General features: G+C 40.0%; 1 protein-coding gene across 1 annotated transcript; it reads left to right on the forward strand.

The window, feature by feature from the left end:
• Positions 1–1,108: 1,108 nt before the first annotated feature.
• On the forward strand, positions 1,109–5,545 carry LOC149221892 (uncharacterized). The gene is made up of 7 exons (XM_089387510.1): positions 1,109–1,401; positions 1,510–2,554; positions 2,696–2,953; positions 3,476–4,002; positions 4,093–4,228; positions 4,355–4,772; positions 4,905–5,545. The coding sequence occupies exons 1-7, from the start codon at positions 1,109–1,111 to the stop codon at positions 5,543–5,545; spliced, it is 3,318 nt and encodes a 1,105-aa protein (XP_089243636.1).
• The last annotated feature ends 17,769 nt before the right edge of the window (positions 5,546–23,314 follow it).

Consider the following 23,314-nt stretch of genomic DNA (forward strand, 5'->3'; position numbering starts at 1 on the left):
CATAAGATGCTTGCTAGGGCGAGTTCCTTACAAAACGAAACCATTACAAGCGAAGTGGAAGCCACAAACGGCTGACAGAACCGACAGAGGACCATACAGTTTCATTTGCAACCTACAGAACAGCGAATACCTACAGACAAGCACTAAATGACAGAGTGGAATATCGGTCGACCATAACCCAGGTGACTATAAATTATTACAGAAAAGAACTTCCATTTCTTTACAAACTTATAAGCGGAAACAACGCCGGAAGGACCCTACCCGATATAAGGCTTGAGGGTTCGGGTTATCCCCAGAAACGCAGGAAGTATAAACCCTCGGCGGCCACCTGAAGCAACCTGCAAGAGCGAGTGTGGGCGTGGATTAGCACAAAGAAAAGCGAGAAAAACAAATAAAGCGGAAGCCAACAAACGAACGAGCCTTAGACTGTGGCTCTCACCTGAAGTTGCAGAGGCAGCATTGGAAAAACCCACCGATACCCATAACCTGAAGAACAAGGAACAAATTTGTCAGAGCCTGGAGAAGAAGCAACGACAGAGTCTGGCATCGAACCAGAGCTTACCTTCGAGACAAGGTTGAAACGAAGTGGTTTATTGAAGCGTGAAGCCGAAGAGAACCTGTTACAGAACCCATTACAAGTTAAGACTGTGTGGAAAGAAACTATTCGACGGAAAACAAACGAAGAAACAACAAATGAAACGCATGATGGCATAAGAAACCAACAGTATGTCGCTCTCACAGGAATCCCAACACGCAGACTAGTGAGAGGCCGAAGGAACCAGAGAACTCAACGCCGGAACGAAGAAACTGTAAGTATAAAACCCTCCACAGAGCAGGGCCGGGGTTTAACACAGCAAACGACGAAATGACCAACACAACCGAGGTTTTGGCTTAACAAAAGGCGGGAGTGACTTGCCGGACAGAACCCACAGGTGGAGTTTCCCAACCGGTACCGCCGGTTACAAACCCTCCGAAAAATCTAGAGGCCTGTACACTCACATTTACACCAACGTCAGTCGCATTAACTCTGCCCAGTTGACACGGCACGCCACGTTGGAGGGCTGGGCCATCAAAAGTGGTATCAGAGCCAGGTTGACAAATAGGAGAAATGGAGGGTGGTAGAGGAGGAAGAGGAAGAGGAAGAGCGATTCGGAGAATAGCAGAAGAGGGACTCCGCGAGGAGATTCGCGTTTTGCGAGAAAGATTAGCAGTGGTAGAAGCTGGGGGAAGGAGGAACCCAGCAGATGATAGTGATGAGGATGTGGCAGAACCAGAAGATGAGGTTGAAGGGGTGACACCGGAACTCCGGTTATTAAAGTCAGTTTTGCTGTCTAGTCATAAGCCAAAGCATGAGCTATCCACTTATGACGGAAGTCTGTCTGCAGATGTGTTATTGGATTGGTTGAGTGAAGTGAATAAATATTTTGAGTTTGAGGAAACCAGTGAGGATAAGCAGGTGAAGTTCGCCGCCACAAAGTTGAAAGGACATGCGTCCTTGTGGTGGGACAGCGTTCAGGCGGAAAGGAAGAGGCAACACAAACAGCCTATAAAGAAGTGGGCCAGGATGGAGGCAAAACTGAAGGAAAAGTTTCTGCCGAAAGACTATCAGATCATGTTGTATAGACAGGTGCAGAATTTAAAACAAAGAGGGATGACTGTTAAGGAATTTACAGAAGAATTTTATAAGTTGAACCTGCGAGCAGGGTACGTGGAAGATACCCCAGAAAAGACAGCCCGGTTTGTAAATGGGTTGAGGGGGGAAATCCTGGATGAAATCGGTATCCTCTCGCCCAGAACTTTGGATGAAGCTTATCAGTTTGCACTGAAAGCAGAGGAGAAAATTAACAGAAAACAGAATGCCAGGAGAGGAGGCGGAACTGGCAGAGGAAAAGGTAAGGTTTTTGGCAGAGGTAGAAGTGCAGGTTCCAGTGAAGAAGGCAGCAGTTCTAAGTCTGCTGGCACAGCAGAGAGGGACAATAGCACTAGAGGAGGACGACCAGCTCAGCAAGGGCGAGGAAGTGGTCGGGGCAGGGGAACTGTCCAGTGCTATCGTTGCCACAAGTTAGGACACAAGTCGTATGACTGTCCTGAAGGTGAACCGGTAGGTGGAAGAGGAGCGTATGTTGCTCAGCCAGAGGATGCTGAGGCAACACCTCAGGAGGTGGAGAACACACCAGAGACGGGTGAAGCTTTGGTGTTGAATAAAGTGTTGTTAAAACCAGCAAAGGAAAATGCAGAACCTGACCAGCGAAAAGCTCTGTTCCGAACTGTTTGCAAGTCACAAGGTAAGTGCTGCAAGCTGATCATCGATAGTGGAAGTACCGACAATTTGGTGGCTGTAGAGATGGTGGAGAAACTTGGATTGAGAAAGTTGAAACATCCCACTCCATATAAAGTGTCATGGCTGCAGAAAGGACACCAACTGTTAGTTGACGAACAGTGTGAGGTGGAGTTTCAGATAGGCAGGTATAAAGACAAAATTATCTGCGATGTTATGCCGATGGATGTCTGTCATATATTGCTAGGACGACCCTGGCAGTTTGACAGAAGTGCAGTTCATGACGGGAAAACAAATTGTTATAAGTTTGTCAAAGATGGGATCAAGCACACGCTTGTACCCATCAAAGAGGAAAGTGCAGCAGAAGCCAGTGGGGTGAAAGCATTGCTGATGGGCGGAAAGGAATTTATAAAACAGATTGAGGACAGTGAAGTAAATTTTGCTGTCATACGAAGACCAAAAGCAGTGATATTGCATACACAGATTTCAGATTTTCCCGAGGAAATCCAAAAGCTGCTGCAGGAGTTTGGAGACATTGTGGTGGATGACCTTCCGGATGAACTTCCACCCAGGAGAGGTATTAGTCACTGCATTGACTTTATACCAGGGGCAAGTCTGCCAAATAAAGCAGCTTATCGTATGAGTCCCAAGGATCATGAAGAAATCAGGAAACAGGTCCAGGAGTTGTTGGACAAAGGATTGATTAGAGAGAGCATGAGCCCCTGTGCAGTACCAACCGTTTTGGCTCCAAAGAAAGGAGGAGAGTGGCGAATGTGCACGGACTCTAGAGCCATTAACAAAATTACGGTTAGGTACAGGTTTCCCTTACCGAGAATGGACGATATGATGGACTGTTTGAGTGGGGCGGCTTATTTCTCGAAAATTGACTTGAAAAGTGGATATCACCAGATCCGAATTCGGGAAGGAGATGAGTGGAAGACAGCTTTCAAGACGAATGAAGGCTTATATGAATGGCTGGTGATGCCATTTGGGTTGAGCAATGCTCCCAGTACGTTCATGCGCTTGATGAATGAGGTACTGAAGGAATTTATTGGGAAATTCGTAATAGTTTACTTGGATGACATCTTGATTTTTAGTAAAACTAAGGAAGAACATTTCAGACATGTTCGCAGTGTGTTGAGGAAGCTGCAGCAAAACAAATTGCTGATCAATCTGAAAAAGTGTACTTTTTTTCAGAGGGAGTTAGTGTATCTGGGTTTTGTAATTGCAGAAAACGAATTAAAGATGGACCCAGAAAAGGTGGCAGCTATAGTTAGCTGGCCTTCTCCGGGAAGTTTATTTGAAGTCCGCAGTTTCCACGGACTAGCAAGTTTTTACAGGAAATTCATCAGGAATTTCAGTGAGATCTGCGCACCTATGCTGGATACGATTAAGAAGACAAATCAGCCTTTTCACTGGACTGAAGCAGCGGAAAGAGGTTTTCAGATTTTGAAAAGGAAGATTACCGAAAGGCCGATATTGAGGCTGCCTGACTTCAACAAACCCTTTCAGGTTCGTTGTGACGCCAGTGGTACGGCCATTGGGGCAGTACTAAGTCAGGAGGATAGACCAGTCGCATATTTCAGTGAAAAGCTGAACGAGAGTAGACAGAAATACTCAACCTATGACAAAGAATTCTATGCAATTATACAAGCGTTAAAGCATTGGAGACATTATCTGTTGGGTAATGAATTTGTTTTGTTTACGGATAACTCTGCATTACAGTACATTATGCAGCAACATAAATTGAACCATAAGCATGCAGCATGGGTAGAGTACTTACAGAATTTCACGTTTGTACTAAAACATATTAGTGGGCAAGCAAACAAGGTGGCAGATGCGCTGAGTAGAAGGATTCTACTCTTACAGGAAGGTACGATGCAGGTTTTAGGCTTTGAACACCTGAAAGAGCTGTATCAAACAGATGCCGATTTTAAGGAAGCCTATGAGGCTTGTCAAAACCCTCTGTTGAGGAACAGCAGTCTGTGGTTGGACTATAATTTACAGGAGGGATTGTTGTTTAAGGGAGGACAGCTGTGTATTCCCAACTGCTCTATGCGAGAAAACATTATTCAGGAAAAACATAGTGGAGGTTTGGCTGGACACTTCGGTATAGATAAGACAGTAGCACAGGTACGACATTTCTATTTTTGGCCAAAATTACAGCGGGATGTACAAAGGTATGTGAGTAGGTGCAAGGTTTGCCAACTGGCAAAGGGACACAGTCAGAATACAGGTCTGTATTTACCATTACCCGTTCCGAACCGACCATGGGACTCCGTCAGTTTAGACTTTGTTCTGGGTTTGCCTAAGACACAGCGGGGTTTCGATTCAGTAATGGTTGTGGTAGATCGTTTTTCAAAAATGGCGCACTTTGTACCTTGCAAGAAGACCAGTGATGCTACTTATATAGCACATTTGTTTTTCACTGAGATTGTTCGATTACATGGGCTTCCAAGGTCCATCATCTCCGACAGGGATGTAAAGTTCACCGGTCATTTTTGGCGAACCCTGTGGAAAAAGTTGAACACCCAGTTACAGTTCAGCTCCGCCTATCATCCGCAGACTGATGGCCAAACGGAGGTTGTAAACCGGAGTTTGGGGAACTTGCTTCGGAGTTTAACAGGTGAGAATTCCCGGACGTGGGACCGTGTACTAGCTCAGGCGGAATTCGCATATAACGATTCACCTAATCGCAGTACTGGTTATAGTCCTTTCCAGATTTTGTACGGCATGCATCCACGCGGAGTGCATGAATTACGAGATTTGGGGAAGCTCGAAAAACGAAGTGCTGATGGAGAAGATTTCGCTCAAGCAATGAGTAATTTACATGAGCAGGTCAAGCTGAAATTACAGGACAGCAGTCAAAGGTATAAACAGCGAGCTGATTCCAAGCGCCGGGAAGTTCAGTTCAACGTTGGAGATGAAGTCCTTGCGTATTTACATAAGGAGCGGTTTCCAAAACGGGAGTACAGCAAGTTAAAATTTAAGAAGATCGGTCCCTGTAAAATCATTCGCAAATTTTCTGCGAACGCCTATGAGTTACAGTTGCCACCAGGGATTGGTATTTCTCCCATTTTTAACGTGGCAGATCTGTTTCCTTATGTCGCTGATCCGAGAGACGATACAGCAGCAGAGCCACCGCGGGACACCAGTTGTGAGGAAAGTTCGTGGATGAGGCAGATGCCAGTGGCACAACCCCTTGAGATCGAGAAGATCCTTGACACACAGGTAGCTAGGCGCACACGCAGGAAGGAATATCTGTGATATTTGGTCAAGTGGAAGAACCGTCCGATAGAGGACAGTTCGTGGCTCAACGCAACACAGATACAGAAAGCAGGCTATTCTGTCGACGATCTCATGGAACGGAGCCATGACTTTTTGCCACCCCGGGAGCCTGATGCAGGAGCATCCAGCTCCGAGGAGACAGAAGGTGGTTGACTGTCTCATGGAGAGAACAAGAACTAGCAGAGAACACATGCATAGCTGGACAGGTTATCAAACTTGTCATTTGTTTTAATTTTCTTTATTATTTGTTTATTTCCCAGAAGGTCGTTAGAGACCATAGAAATTGCAAACTGTGAATTGTTTTAGTTTAGAAATTAGTTAACAGTAAATTAGCATTTTAGTGAAAACAAACTGGTTGGCAGTTGTAATAATTCTGGTTAGACAGTTCAACTGGAAGTGGAAGCAGTTATGCTTCCCAGATGTTAAAAAAAGGAGAAAAAAAGGAGAGAGAGACCCCTCGAGAGAAGAGAGACACAGAAACATTCCTCTGTAATAAAATTGTTTATTTTGAACCACTGCTAAATTAATTCATTCGGTTAATATTATCTGTGATTGCATCCATTGAAATAATAGTACTGTAAGCATATAATTACAGTGAGCCTATAAATGAAGATAGTAAGCTGTAACCAATAGAGCACACGCCGCTACAGGCAGCTATTTCCACACAGAAAGGAAGGCGGACAACCGACCTCGACAAACATAACCAGGTAACGAATATACGAGTATTTTGTACTTTTAGAAAGACATGTAATAGCTGGAAATGACAACACAGTAGTTCATTTAACTAAATCAATATAAATAAGCGCATAATAGAAGTTGTCTGAGCATAACATGCTCGCTAGAGCGAGTTCCTTACAAAACGAAACCATTACAAGCGAAGTGGAAGCCACAAACGGCTGACAGAACCGACAGAGGACCATACAGTTTCATTTGCAACCTACAGAACAACGAATACCTACAGACAAGCACTAAATGACAGAGTGGAATATCGGTCGACCATAACCCAGGTGACTATAAATTATTACAGAAAAGAACTTCCATTTCTTTACAAACTTATAAGCGGAAACAACGCCGGAAGGACCCTACCCGATATAAGGCTTGAGGGTTCGGGTTATCCCCAGAAACGCAGGAAGTATAAACCCTCGGCGGCCACCTGAAGCAACCTGCAAGAGCGAGTGTGGGCATGGATTAGCACAAAGAAAAGCGAGAAAAACAAATAAAGCGGAAGCCAACAAACGAACGAGCCTTAGATTGTGGCTCTCACCTGAAGTTGCAGAGGCAGCATTGGAAAAACCCACCGATACCCATAACCTTAAGAACAAGGAACAAATTTGTCAAAGCCTAGAGAAGAAGCAACGACAGAGTCTGGCATTGAACCAGAGCTTACTTTCGAGACAAGGTTGAAACGAAGTGGTTTATTGAAGCGTGAAGCCGAAGAGAACCTGTTACAGAACCCATTACAAGTTAAGACTGTGTGGAAAGAAACTATTCGACGGAAAACAAACGAAGAAACAGCAAATGAAACGCATGATGGCGTAAGAAACCAACAGTATGTCGCTCTCACAGGAATCCCAACGCGCAGACTAGCGAGAGGCCGGAGGAACCAGAGAACTCAACGCCGGAACGAAGAAACTGTAAGTATAAAACCCTCCACAGAGCAGGGCCGGGGTTTAACACAGCAAACGACGAAATGACCAACACAACCGAGGTTTTGGCTTGACAAAAGGCGGGAGTGACTTGCCGGACAGAACCCACAGGTGGAGTTTCCCAACCGGTACCGCCGGTTACAAACCCTCCGAAAAATCTAGAGGCCTGTACACTCACATTTACACCAACGTCAGTCGCATTAACTCTGCCCAGTTGACACGGCACGCCACGTTGGAGGGCTGGGCCATCACCCTCTAACTACCAAGTTATTATCATTTGACAAATAAAATTTTAAGATAAAATAAACAAACATAATCCAATAAAATATCTTATTTTTCTTGTGGATCTTCCAATCTGATTTTATCACATCACATTTATGAATTGATTTCCTCATATCATTGTGTTTATTGAGGTCACTGTTAATTTAGTAATCCTTGTTATTTCTTTTTTTTTGTCTCGATAAAACTATTCTATTATTTACATTATCACAGAACGATTATATTATTACATGACAAGAAGAACCAGCTTCCTGGAGGTGGTGGCAGCGTGGAACAGCAGAGTCCGCAGTCTCAGAGGATGAACCAGACCAAAAAACAATTCCACATAGGGGCGCCAGTGGAGCAGCAAACTAATCCCGCGCAGGGGAGCCAAAAACTTTCCCAACCACAGAGAAAAAAAGTCCTAGAACCTAAACACAGACAAAATCTCAACAGCATTGACACAGACAGTAACACCATAGCTTTGACACAAGAGCATATCCGAAAAAACAAGAGTTACCAAATGCCCTCACTATTGGGATGCAGAGACGTGATAAGAAGACACAGCTAGTCTTCCGGATCCTCCTCCACTACCCTACACCACCCGAATTCTGCCATGTCCTGAGCCTCCTCCATAGCTATCGGAAAGGGCTCCATCTTGACATCCTCGTTCTAGCGGATCATCGTCTCCCTAGCGCTCGTGGGACCAGAAAATGGCCTATCCGAAACATTCACAGGATCTGCAGAGGGTGTCTCCATGGCTCTTGCAGAGCCATCAGTTGGCGTCGTCCCCCGATGGGCTCTGGAATCGCCCTCATCTTGGGTTTCCTCAATGAATAGCACCGAAACATGGGCGTTGATCTGGGGACGGTTCAAAGAACTGTTGAAATTAAAGATTGTTGAGCCAAAGGAGGGCGAGGAAGAGGACCCAGGAGCGCTGGCATCCAGAAATTGGCTGGACCAAAGGAGGCTTGCTCCTTGAGTGCGAGGGTAGTGGCAATGGCAGTGATGGGGAGAGTCTTCATCGACTGGAGGGCGCGAGGACCCACCTCGAGAGGTGCCTCGACAACTGAGCATTCTCTGTCAAGGCCGAACCATGATTGCAGGGCTCAACAGAGTCTCTATGCCTGAGGCCGAGATAGAGCTCACAGCGAAATTGAATCCCAGAACAGCCAAGGAAAGACCATATGCAGGCGGGGGAGTGGCCCAAACAGAAAGACAAAAGTTTGGAGCGACCAGCAGCGCTGCAGAAACAAACGGAACAGACCTTGAATTTTCATTGTGAGTCCCATACCGCAGCCATATATAACACATCTACGTTTGCCTCGAGGTTCTCCCGCCATTACTGTGGCATTCATGGGAGCTGAGGAGCTTGACCCTGCTTCGCGTGCGAAGGTGAACGAAGCATTTATGCTCCTCTGTTGTATGCCTTTAATTCTGATCCCGTGCAACTAAGAGTGTCCCTTCTCCCATGTGTAAATAGCTCCTCTGCGCATGGCAGGCAGGTGGCCGTGGGTGATCGCCCGTCCCATCTCCTCAAGCACCCGCATCCGGGGGGCAGCATCGTTTTGAACCAGACGAGTGCATTCCTGTGCCTGATCATGATTCGATATAATGTCTAGAGTCCCTGTGAGTAGAGTATTCTCATTTTCCACTCCTAAATTGGCCATAAGGTCTACGACCTTGTTGCCTTCCCTCTTTATGTGATTGAAGGTGATGGCCCTGTTTATGTGAAGCGCTTGTTCAATGGCTTCCAGTCTTGCTTCAAGCCTCCAAATGGTGGCTATTTTCCTTGCATGAGATCCATTTAGGAGTTGCTTGGCCATATTAATTAGGATTTGGGAATCTCCTTCCACCTCTAGGGGGTGGAAGTTGTGTTTCCATGAAAGAAGGAGACCTTGCCATAGACCCTCTAACTCAGCCGAGTTATTGGTGTCCCACCCAATGTTTCCATAGTAGATCAGAAGGGGTGTGCCTTCATGATTTCTAAAAATTCTGCCAAAGCCTGCATTTCCAGGACCCTTTGAGGCTCCATCAAAGTTAAGCTTGAAGGTATGCTTTGGAGGGGTAGTCGAGGAGACCTTTTTTATGTTGCTGCTTTTAGGAGGGACTTTGTTGTGAGATTCCTGAGGGAGTTGCATGTGCCAATTCTCCCAAATGGCTTTCTCATTGTTTAGAGTTGGAATGTCCTCCTTTGTCCATGAGAGGAGCATCAGCATCTCTTTGAGATTCACACAGAGCGTGCTCCAGATACTTTCTAGCGGGGAGCATTGATCTTTGAATATGCGTTTGTTCCTTTCTTCCATACGCTCCATAAGAGGAGCCCGGGGATTATTTTCCATAAATGGTTGAGAATTTCACTTTTATATGGATTCCGTTGCCAATGGCGCAATGAGTTGGTGATGTCGTCCGCAAGTCTGCATCTTCTTTGACATCTGAAGCTTGCCTTCTAACACAATTGATTGGCTAAGGGGCAAGAGTCCAAGAGGTGTTGAAGTGTTTCCTCTTGGGATTTACAATTAACACAGATAGGGGAAGCACCAATTCGGCTTTCCTGGCCCTTATTCCTAAGGAAAAAGGTGCCAATTCCTTCCCCAGATTTCGTCCTATCTCCTTTTGCGATATAGGCTACAAGCTAATAACAAAAGTGATCACAAACACACTGAAAACCATCTTACCAGACATTATTCCTGAGAATGAGGGAGGTTTTATTCAGGGAAGACAGATTGTGGACAATTTTATCCTGGTCCAAGAGGTGATCCACTCAAGATTGACCCTGAAAGAGAAAGGAATGGTTATCAAGTTAGATCTTGAAAGCGCTTTTGATAAGGTGAGACATAGATTTCTGTTGCATAAGGTGAGACATAGATCAAGAAATAATGGGATTGAACATCACAAGAGGTGTCAAAAACACAAACCATGCGCTATTCGTGGATGAATCTTTCTTGTTGGGTGCAGCCTCCTTGCCATCAGCTAAAAGATTTAAAGATGTGGTGGATGACTATTGTGAAGACTCTGGTAGCAGCCTCAATAAAGGCAAATGTCATATCTACTGCTGGAACTCTAATGCCAGATCGCTCCAAGCCATCTCTAGTTGTTTTGGCTTTTCAACCTCCTCTTCATGGTCATCCTTCAAGTATTTTGGGCTTCCTTTTTTCCAAAAAAGGACTCTCAACAAAGACTCGCTGCCTCTGTTGGAAAAACTTAAGTCCGAAATCCACTCCTGGGGCTTCAATTGGCTCAATCTGGCTGGCAAGAGAGTGCTTATAAAAGCTGTCTTGAAGAGCCTTCCCATTTATCAGTCTACAGTTATGATGGCTCCTATTGGCATCATGAGGAAAATGGAGGATTACATAAGGAATTTCTTTTGGAAAGGCGGCAAAGCAAATGAGAAGAAAATCCCTCTATTAAGCTAGGATATAATCTCCTTGGCCAGAATGGAAGGTGGCTTGAACTTCAAGAACATTAGTAAGAAAATATCGCATTGGGTGCAAAACTGTTATGGAGGATAATTGCCCCAAATCTAGGTTGGGCTCAGCTAGCGTTGTGGAAAAAATATTTATGTGGGCAGAGAACACGCTGTCTCGACAATCCCAATACAACCTCTGGAACGATGATCCACAAACTGTGCGCAAAAGCTTCCTCCTTAATTAATCTCCATGCGCACTGGATCCCTGGAAATGGCAAGCGCATTAAAATTTGGGATGATCGTATTATGGGTTGTGATCCCGTAGTTGATGATCGCTCCGTGGTTTTGTTGAAAGATTGGATGGACATAGCTGGTTTTAAAACTCTGTGGCACATATCACATTGGGAGAATGGTGATTGGCAGAGTTGGGAAAAGTTAGAGGTGCCTAAGAACCTTTCCAAAGATTACGCTATCTTTCTATCCCTCTTAAAAGGCAAAGCCCCATTGAATAGCAGAAAATCGGGGATGGCGTCCGATCTCTGGGCGCTACTCAGTTTCGCAGGGTTATAGGCAGATCTCTCTACATCCTCATATTCCTCCTGATCCGAAGCCCTGGTAGGGGATTTGGTCTCAGACAACGATCCCTAAAATCGACTCATTCTGCTCGCTTCTTTGCCATCAAAGATATTTTACCGACAATAGGCTTTCAGAAAAGAGGATATATGGGGCCCTCTCGTTGCTCGCTATGTGGGGAAGACGAAGAAAATGCATCCCATCTAATGCTCTTCTGTAATTTTGCTGCTGAAATTTGGAAAGAGGCCTTAAGCCCATGGAGCATTGACTTCGCCCCCCCTAATCTCCGCTGAGACCTGTTCTCAAACTCGAAGCTAACGTACCCTAGGGGCACTCCTCGGAATGCTCATATCAAAGAAGCCTGGCTTGTCCTTCCCAAATTAATCTGCTGGCATATATGGCTGGAAAGAAATCAAAGGATATTCAAAGACAAGAAGAGCGATCCCAAGTTTACCTGGGTAAAAATTAAAAGCCATCTAAAAGATTGTTTGGGAGATCAGCTAGACGGGGTAGATCTTAGTGAACAAGATGCTGAATGGGGCGCTTCTCTTGATCTCCACTTCATTGATATAGTAAGGCATCCCTCTCCTCTAAAACACTGGCAGATTCGCCTTAAGGCTGCATAATTCTTTAAGTTTTGCATCAAGAAGGCAATAAATGCTCTCTTTTTTGACGGGGCAACAAAAGGAAATCCTGGTATTTCTAGAGAAGGTGGAGTAGTCAAAAGTATAGAGGGCAGAACTGAATTTAGATACGCCTCGGGAGTGGGCTTCAATACTAGCATTCAAGCTTAAGCTCTGGCTCTTCTCCAGGGGCTCAAGCAGCTCATTTTTCTGGGTATCAAAGATGTGATAGTATTTGGGGATTCCTAGTCTATTATAAAGGCCATTGTGGACAATTCTTCTCCTTCAGATTTAAGGTTATCAAGATTGATGAGCAGAATTAGATCCCTGATAAATTCCTTTGAGAGTCTGGAATTCCTTCATGTTAAGAGAGATAACAACAAAGAAGCTGATGCTGAAGCCAATAAAGCTGTTCTCCTCCCTCTCAGAGTTCTTCTAAGAGACAGAGACGAAGGCTGGGATCCCATCCCTTAACTCTCTGATTAAAATGTTTTATTGTCTTTTATTGGAGGAGTTTGTTTCTATGTGCAGATTAGGAAAGATAGAGAAGATTAATTGTAATATAGTTTGCAAAATTCACAGGCTCACTAGTGGGCAAGCCATTTGGTTCCTGGCGGAGGAGAAATGCCTATCTCTTTGTAACCTGAATTGAGGCACTTCTGCGAAGAATCAATATACCATACTAACCGTTTCTGTCCAAAAAAGAAACAATAGATTCATGAAAATTCTTTATTTATAAAATAGTTTTCTATTTGTTTTCCTAATATGTAATATTTCATTATAATTAATTAATAATTTTATATATTTCAAAAAACTATAATTTTATTTAAAAAATGTTTTCTTTAATTGCAATATTCTTGTAATTATTTAATTTTGCAAAGCAATATAATAAGCTATATAAAATATAATATATATTTTAAAAATCAATTATATAGTTATTGAAATGTTCATGGAAATGTATTTTTATATTTCATGCTGCCAATGAGTGAAATCTAAATTGAGTGGATTCTAAACCTTAACACTATCTTGAATCAATATTTTTACATTAATTTAACAATATATAAACTAAGAGAGAGGGACTAGCTACTATGTAGCACCTTTTATTCAAAATAGTGTTGATTATAATTATAGGTAAATTTGAAAGTAGACATTTATTTTTAATAGTTGAAGTTTTATTAACATTATTTTCTTAAATGAATGGAAAGTTAAAACTTTATTTAATAGTATGAAAGTATTTGGGCAATGAAATCTATTTACTATTTATTTATTCATCTACTAAGTAAATATATTAACTTGTTAGCTAATGTATTGAAATGTGATGTTTGTAGTACTTTTTTGAATTTTTCATTAAATTTAATGAAGAAATAATATTAAAAAATGGTAAATAAATATGAAATAATATTAATGTAGTATTTTAATTTACTATTTATAATATTAATATTCAAACTAGGTAACTTCGTGATAAAGTTGTAGAGTTATATTTGTGGAAATGTACTTTTACTTTAGTATTTTTTAATGCAAGTAAAACTATTTAACCATATGTTGATTGGAAAAGGGAGATGACACTAAATAAATTTATATATTATATTTTACATTTTTCAGTAATTTTTTTAGATATATATAGTTATTTATTTATTTATTTTGGTTATTTTTATTATGGATAAGACCCCTATTCACCTCAAGATCATGATATTCAAGATTAAATCACAATTTCTATTTCAACATGTTCAATTTTTTGCCACATAGGCTAACATGTCTTGTGCCAATAAAACTCAAGTAGAGGGAGAATTAAGCCCTCTAACTACAAAGTTATTATCATTTGACAAATAAAATTTGAAGATAAATAAACAAACATAATCCAATAAAAATATCCTATTTTTTTGTGGATCTTCCAATCTAATTTTATCACATCACATTTGTGAATTGCTTTCCTCATATCATTGTGTTTATTGAGGTCACTGTGAATTTAGTAATCCTTGTTATTTCATTTACAAATTTGGTTATCTTTATTTTTTATTTTGAAAGGTTGTTGTATTTGTTGATTTTATCACATCACATTCACATTGTGAATTGCTTTCCTCATATCATTGTGTTTATTGAGGTCAGTGTGAATTTAGTAATCCTTGTGATTTCATTTACAAATTTGATTATCCTTATTTTCTCATGAGTAAAATCATGATCCATTATTTCATTTTTTGATTGCCTATTATTTGTGAAGGTGAGATGAAATCATTGCTGAAATCATTGCAGTAATAAAATTTTACACTAGTACATTCTTATTAACAAACTACTACTTTGCTTCATTTTTATTAGGAATTAACAAATTGTTGATTTACTTCATAAATTCCCCTATTCAATGGATTTGGAAAACTTTTAACCCTGTCAAATTCATTTCATTTATTTATTTCAAGTTAATTTCATTTTATTTATTTATTTCTATTATTTTTATACTATTTCTTTCAACAAATGTATATATCTTGTCAGATTTCTAACACAAATATATATAATATGTGATGATTCTCAATATAAATATTTATAACCTAGTGTATTCCATATAAATATTAACAAATTGATTATCACTCTTGTTGATTATTTTTAAAGCATCAGAAAAACACATATGTGCCATTTATGAGTGATGTGACCACAACACAAATGTATATATCTTCTGAAATTTCTAAGACAAATATATATAATATGGGATGATTCTCAATATAAATATTTATAACCTAGTGTATTCCATATAAATATTAACAAATTGATTATCACTAGTGATGTGACTTTTTGGATTTAAACATGCGTTTCCTTTCCCATTTAGGGTTTGCTACTATAGTATAGCTTAATGTTCTCATAACATTAAATGCAAGAGTAGAAAACAAAATATATGATAAAGAAAACACTAAAATCATGCTGATTGTTAGTAGTCATTACTTGATAACACCAACGTCCAGATTTTATTATAATCTTACCAGAATTTATAGCTTCTTTAGACTACGGTACCTGGAAATGGCAGAAGAGATATGGAAGGGATTGTTGATTCAAATTTTGGGAAATGGCAGAAGAGATATGGAAGGGATTGTTGATTCAAATTTTGGGAAGATTACCCACGAAAAACATTATGAGGTTTTGAAAGGCGGGAAGAAAATGTTAGCGCAGAGTGTTCTAGTTTGTGAGAAGCAACATTCTTTCTTCATGGAAACTGAGTGCAGATGATGTGAGAGGAGAGAAATAGAGACTTGAGACGTGTGGCGTTAATTCAAAATACCTAAACAACGGATCACATGAGAACAGAGAAATCACCACCTATTACTGTGTGAGACCGTGTAATTAATAAATCAATTAGTTTTGAATTAGTAATAGACTTATTGATCTGCATATTTGTGAAATCATCTAGTCCATTGGCCTTTGCTTTGCTTACACATGTTGCTGTGATGAACCCTTGAAATATAAATATAAAACAGCTTCTCTTTATGGTGTGAAATTACTGTGTAATTGAATAAATTAATTTTGTAGCGTGAAAATGAAGCGATTGAATAAATCGATTATCGTGTATCTGCCATGTAAATGTTATAAATATGCATTAAGATACTGTAATGGAATACATTTTACTTGAAAAACAAAAGAATACCTAATCTAAATTAAAGATATGAATCTCATGTGGGACATATTACATTGGGAGAATGGTGATTGGCAGAGTTGGGAAAAGTTAGAGGTGACTAAGAACCTTTCCAAACATTAGGTTATTTTTCTATCCCTCTTAAAAGGCAAAGCCCTATTGAATAGCAGAAAATAGGGATGGGGTTATAGGCAGATCTCTCTGCATCCTCATATTCCTCCTCATCAAAAGCCTTGGTAGGGGATTTGGTTTCAGACAAGGATCCCTAAAATCGACTCATTCTGTTGGCTTCTTTGCCATGAGAGAACGATAGGCTTTCGAAAAGAGGCTATATGAGGCCCTCTAGTTGCTCACTATGTGGGGAAGACGAAGAAAATGCCTTCCATTTGATTCTCTTCTGTAATTTTGCTGCTGAACTTGGAAAGAGGCCTTAACCCCATGGAGCATTGACTTCGCCCCCAATCTCAGCTCAGACTTGTTCTCAAACTGGAAGCTAACGTACCCTAGTGGCACTCCTCGGAATGCTCATATCAAAGAAGCCTGGCTTGTCCTTCCCAAATTAATCTGGTGGCATATATGGCTGGAAAGAAATCAAAGGATATTAAGAGACAAGAAGAGTGGTCCCAAGATTACCTGGGTAAAAATTAAAAGCCATGTAAAAGACTATTTGGGAGATCGGCTAAACAGGGTAGATCTTAGTGAACAAGAAGCTGAATGGGGCGCTTCTCTTGATCTCCACTTCATTGATATAGTCAGGCATCCCTCTCCTCTAAAACACTGGCAAATTCGCCTTAAGGCTGCATAATTCTTTAAGTTTTGCATCAAGAAGGCAAGAAATGCTCTCTTTTTTGACGGGGCAACAAAAGGCAATCCGTATTTCTGGAGCAGGTGGAGTAGTCAAAAGTGGAGCAGGTGGAGTAGTCAAAAGTGCAGAGGGCAGAACTCAATTTAGATAGGCCTGGGAGTGGGCTTCAATACTAGCATTCAAGCTTAAGCTCTGGCTCTTCTCCAAGGGGCTCAATTTTTCTGGGTATCAAAGATGCAATAGTATTTGGGGATTCCCAGTCTATTATAAAGGCCATTGTGGACAATTCTTCTCCTTCAGATTTAAGGTTATCAAGATTGATGAGCAGAATTAGATCCCTGGTAAATTCCTTTCAGAGTATGGAATTGTTAAGAGAGATAACAACAAAGAAGCCGATGCTGAAGCCAATAAAGCAGTTATCCTCCCTCTTGGAGTTCTTCTAAGAGACAGATACGAAGGCTGGGATCCCATCCCTTAAGTGTCTCATTAAAATGTTTTATTGTTTTTTATTGGAGGAGTTTGTTTCTATCTGCAAATTAGGAAAGATAGAGAAGATTACTCGCAATATAGTTTGCAAAATTCTCAGGCTCACTAGTGGGCAAGCCATTTGGTTCCGGGCCGAGGAGAAATCTCAGCTCTGCCTATCTCTTTGTAACCTGAATTGAGGCACTTCTGGCAAGAATCAATATACCATACTAACCTTTTCTGTCAAAAAAAAAAACAATAAAACAATAGATTCATGAAAATTCTGTATTTATAAAATAGTTTTCTATTTGTTTTCCTAATATGTAACATTTCATTATAATTAATTAATAATTTTATATATTTCAAAAAACTATAATTTTATTTAAAAAATGTTTTCTTTAATTGCAATATTCTTGTAATTATTTAATTTTGCAAAACAATATAATAAGCTATATAAAATATAATATATATTTTAAAAATCAATTATATAGTTATTGAAAATGTTCATGGAAATGTATTTTTATATTTCATGCTGCCAATGAGTGAAATCTAATTTAAGTGGATTCTAAACCTTAACACTATCTTGAATCAATATTTTTACTTTAATTTAACAATATATAAAATAAGAGGTAGGGACTAGCTACTATGTAGCACCTTTTATTCAAAATAGTGTTGATTATAATTATAGGTAAATTTGAAAGTGGACATTTATTTTTAATAGTTGAAGTTTTATTAAGGTTATTTTCTTAAATGAATGGAAAGTTAAAACTTTATTTAATGGTATGAAAGTATTTGGGCAATGAAATCTATTTACTATTTATTTATTCATCTACTAAGTAAATATATTAACTTGTTAGCTAATGTATTGAAATGTGGTGTTTGTAGTACTTTTTTGAATTTTTCATTAAATTTAATGAAGAAATAATATTAAAAAATGGTAAATAAATATGAAATAATATTAATGTAGTATTTTAATTTACTATTTATAATATTAATATTCAAACTAGGTAACTTCATGATAAAGTTGTAGAGTTATATTTGTGGAAATGTACTTTTACTTTAGTATTTTTTAATGCAAGTAAAACTATTTAACCATATGTTGATTGGAAAAGGGAGATGACACTAAATAAATTGATATATTATATTTTACATTTTTCAGTAAATTTTTTAGATATATATAGTTATTTATTTATTTATTTTGGTTGTTTTTATTATGGATAAGACCCCTATTCACCTCAAGACCATGATATTCAAGATTAAATCACAATTTCTATTTCAACATGTTCAATTTTTTGCCACATAGGCTAACATGTCTTGTGCCAATAAAACTCAACTAGAGGGAGAATTAAGCCCTCTAACTACAAAGTTATTATCATTTAACAAATAAAATTTTAAGATAAAATAAACAAACATAATCCAATAAAAATATCCTATTTTTCTTGTGGATCTTCCAATCTGATTTTATCACATCACATTTGTGAATTGCTTTCCTCATATCATTGTGTTTATTGAGGTCACTGTGAATTTAGTAATCCTTGTTATTTCATTTACAAATTTGGTTATCTTTATTTTTTTATTTTGAAAGGTTGTTGTATTTGTTGATTTTATCACATCACATTCACATTGTGAATTGCTTTCCTCATATCATTGTGTTTATTGAGGTGAGTGTGAATTTAGTAATCCTTGTTATTTCATTTACAAATTTGATTATCCTTATTTTCTCATGAGTAAAATCATGATCCATTATTTCATTTTTTTGATGGCCTATTATTTGTGAAGGTGAGATGAAATTATTGCTGAAATCATTGCAATAATAAAAATTTTACACTAGTACATTCTTATTAACAAACTACTACTTTGCTTAATTTTTATTAGGAATTAACAAATTGTTGATTTACTTCATAAATTCCCCTATTCAATGGAGTTGGAAAACTTTTGACCCTGTCAAATTCATTTCATTTATTTATTTCAAGTTAATTTCATTTTATTTATTTATTTCTATTACTTTTATACCATTTTTTTCAACAAATGTATATATCTTCTGAGATTTCTAACACAAATATATATAATATATGATGATTCTCAATATAAATATTTATAACCTAGTGTATTCCATATAAATATTAACAAATTAATTATCACTATTGTTGATTATTTTTAAAGCATAGAAAAACACATATGTGCCATTTTTGAGTGATGTGACCACAAATGTATATATCTTCTCAGATTTCTAAGACAAATATATATAATATGGGATGATTCTCAATATAAATATTTATAACCTAGTGTATTCCATATAAATATTAACAAATTGATTATCACTAGTGATTCCGTTTAGGGTTTGCTACTCTAGTATAGCTTAATGTTCTCATAACATTAAATGCAAGAGTCTAAAACATAATATATGGTAAAGAAAACACTAAATTCATGCTGATTGTTAGTAGTCATTACTTGATAACACCAACGTCCAGATTTTATTATAATCTTACCAGAATTTATAGCTTCTTTAGACTACGCTACCTGGAAATGGCAGAAGAGATATGGAAGGGATTGTTGTTCAAATTTTGGGAAGATTACCCTCGAAAAGCATTATGAGGTTTTGAAAGGCTGGAAGAAAGTGTTTTAGTTTGTGAGAAGCAACATTATGGAAACTGACAGCAGATGATGTGAGAGGAGAGAAATAGAGACTTGACACGTGTGACGTTAATTCAAAATATGTAAACAACGTCTAAGATCGATCACATGATAACATAGAAATCACCACCTATTACTGTGTAGAGATCGTGTAATTAATACATCAATTAGTAATAGAGTTATTGATCTGCATATTTGTTAAATCATATCGTCCATTGGCCTTTGCTTTGCTTACACATGTTGCTGTGATGAAGATCCCTCCATCCCTCCTTCATCCAACCCTTTCGCATCCCTATCTGAAGATGCCCCTATTCAGGACCCCTCAGCAGATCAGCCCCTCCACCCCTCTTCCCCTCATCCCTCTCCGCCCTCCCCTGATTCTACATCAACAAGGATCACAAGAAGCTCGTCAAAAGACCATGGAGCACCTAGCGAGATACCAAAAAAGCATGGGCCAGGTAGGAAGTCGGCAAAACAACACAGAGAAGAAAGCGCGCAGAAAGATATAGCAATGGGATCACAGACGCCGATTGAAACCTACATCCTAGGAATCTCGGATAAGGAAAACAACATCAAAGGCAAAGAGAGGCGAGCACCTCTGCATACCACTGGTAAATCATGTTGAAAATACTTTCTTGGAACAGCAGGGGACTAGGGCACCCCTCCAAAAAAGCGGCCCTCAAGGAGCTAATTCATAGTGAAAAGCCCGATATCATCCTTATACAGGAAACAAAGCTAGAACAATCCGAAATCAGCAAACTCATTGATCAGCAAAAACAGTACAGCGGCTGCACAAGTGAAGCAAGAGGAGCTTCAGGAGGTATATTAACATTGTGGGACATCAGCAAATGGAGCTGCAGCTTCATCAAAACACAACAACATTGGATAAGTGTTAAATTAGAGAGCAAGGACAATGGCAATGAAGTCAAAATTTACAACATCTACTCACCAAATCACTACAGGGAGAAAGAAGCATGATGGAATACTCTAGAGGCCGACCTAGACGAAGATCAAAACAACAATCTTATATTAGCAGGGGATCTAAACTTGGTCATGCACGCCAATGAGAAAAGGGGAGGGAACTTCGGCACTGATCACTTCAGAAACCGGCTCGAGCATATCATGCAAGAGAAGGACTTGGTCGACATGAAGCCTAAGAACCGAAGGTATACCTGGACTAATCGGCGGTTGGGAGCCGGTAACATTATGGAAAGGCTGGACCGTTTCCTTATCAACACTGCCTTTCTGTCCTCTTTCTCCAACGGTCAGTCAGACATTCTCAATACTTCCGCCTCGGACCATTACCCAATCACCCTTTCTTTGCAAATCCACAGCCACCTCGGTCCCCTCCCTTTTAAATATTCCTCCCTCTAGAACCAAATCCCTGCAGCCCGTTATGCGGTGAAGCAAGCTTGGTCACAGCACGTGGAAGGCTCCCCTATTTTCATTTGGGAATCCAAACTGAAGCAAACAAGACAGGCTCTTAAGTCTTGGGCAAAGTCCAACTACAAGGAACCCGAGGCTCTAAAAAAGGATATCAAACAAAATCTTGAAGAAATACAGCAAAGCATCGAAACTATAGGACTTACCCAGCACACAAAACAAGAAGAGATCAGGTTATACACCAAGCTGCGCCAAACAGTCAGAGACGAGGAAATCAAATGGCGGTTAAAATCAAGAAAAATATGGCTGCGTGAAGGTGACAAAAACACCTCCTACTTCCATAAACAAGCCACAGTCAGGAAGGTAAGGAACACAGTTAGCAAAATCCAAGATAGTGAAGGGAACACTCATGAGACCCAAGACTCCATAAAAGCTGCTGCAACTTCCCATTTTAAAACTCTCCTGACAGAGGACAAAGAAGAGCAGGACTACTCAAGTTTCCTTCAGCATATGACCAGAGAAGTTACTCAAGGAATGAACAACAAACTCACCCAAGAAGTTGAAGATGAAGAAGTTCAAAAGGCCATCTGGAGCCTCCACCCGGATAAAGCACCAGGCCCTGATGGGTTTCCTATCAGTTTCTACAGAGAGTACTGGCAAATGTTAAAAAAGGATCTCCTAAAGATGATTCGATGGGTCCTTAGGAAAGGCAAATTAGGGGATTTCACCAACTCAACGTACTTAGCTCTTATCCCAAAAGAGAACAGGCCCATTACTTTTTCCAGATTCCGGCCCATTTCCTTATGTAACTCTGCTTATAAAATAATCACAAAATTTTTGTCTTCTAGACTCAAGCCTCTTCTCCCCTCCCTAATTTCTGAAAATCAAGGAGGCTTTCTAGCCAATCGACACATCTCCGACTCCATTCTTTTGGTTCAAGAAGCCATCCATTCTAGCATCAGTCGCAAGGAAAAAGGATTCATTCTTAAACTAGACCTTGCCAACGCCTTTGACAGAGTCAGACACTCCTTCCTATTTGCTGTTCTGCTCAAAATGGGATTCAATACCTCCTTCATAAATATGGTCAAAGCTTGCATCTCTAACCCCTGGGTTTCCCCTTTGGTGAATGGAAGATCTTGTGCAGCCTTTCAATCCTCCCGAGGCCTCAGGCAAGGCTGTCCCTTGTCCCCTTACTTATTCATCCTCATGGCTGAATCCCTTAGCAAAGCCTTGGACTACCACCGAAGAATAGGTCTCATCACAGGTATCCAATTCGAGCAGGGCACAAAGAATATCAACCACTCCCAATTCGCAGACGACACCCTCTTGATGGGCGGAGCCTCAAACACCATTGCAAGGCGATTCAAAAAGATTATGGATCAATTCATGGACTGCTCTGGAGGGAAAATTAATCAAGTTAAAAGTTGCATCTATGGATGGAATGTAACATCTCACACCATTCACAGCATCGCAAATATATTAGAGGTCTCATACAAGCTTGAATGGAGTCACTTCATCTATCTTGGTATGCCGGTGAGTACAAGACCCCTGAAGATCGAAACATGGAATGGGATCCTCGACAAAATCAAAAAGAAAATCCAGCAATGGGGAACTATGTGGCTCAACCCAGCTGGACGTCTTGTCCTTCTCAAATCAGGTTTGGCCTCTCTTCCCATCTATCGATTTTCATTGATACAAGCTCCAATGGTTTTCCATCATAAATTGGAAAAGGCTCTTAGACATTTCCTCTGGCAAGGAGGGAAATCGGAAAAGAAAAAATTTAACCTGGTTGGCTGGAAATCCGTCATCCAACCCCAGGAAAAAGGAGGCCTTGGAATAAGGTCTCCAAAACTTTTGAATTTAGCTCTCGGGGCTAAAACTGTTTGGAGACTAATCACAGGGGACACAGCTTGGTGGAAATCAGTTTTAGAAGCCAAGTATCTCAACAGTACTAGGCATAAGCTCTTGGAATCCAATATCCCCATCAGGGACAGCTCCAACATCTGGAAATTATGTAAGAAAATAATCCCAATTATGGCTCAACACATATCAAAAGTACCAGGAGGGGGAAGCAGCATCAGTATTTCTAGAGACAGAATCCTAGGCCAGAGCCCTATAGGGTCCAATGCAGATGCAACTCCAGCCATAAACTGGCTAAATAGCAGAGGCATATGGTGTCTAGCTCAAATCGCTCAGTGGGGAAACCCCTCCCAAGTTTGGACAGGCTGGACTCTGCCAGAATATCCAAGGGAATTGGAAACAAGTTTCAATTCTCTAAGGAACCAACTGCATAGCAAGGCCCCGATATATAGAGGAGGAACAGATAGCTACCGCTGGGA

The sequence above is a fragment of the Pinus tabuliformis genome, chromosome Q (genome assembly GCF_031772625.1).
Source record: "Pinus tabuliformis cultivar Carrire ecotype Pingquan chromosome Q, CPIR1, whole genome shotgun sequence".
NCBI lineage: Eukaryota > Viridiplantae > Streptophyta > Pinopsida > Pinales > Pinaceae > Pinus > Pinus tabuliformis.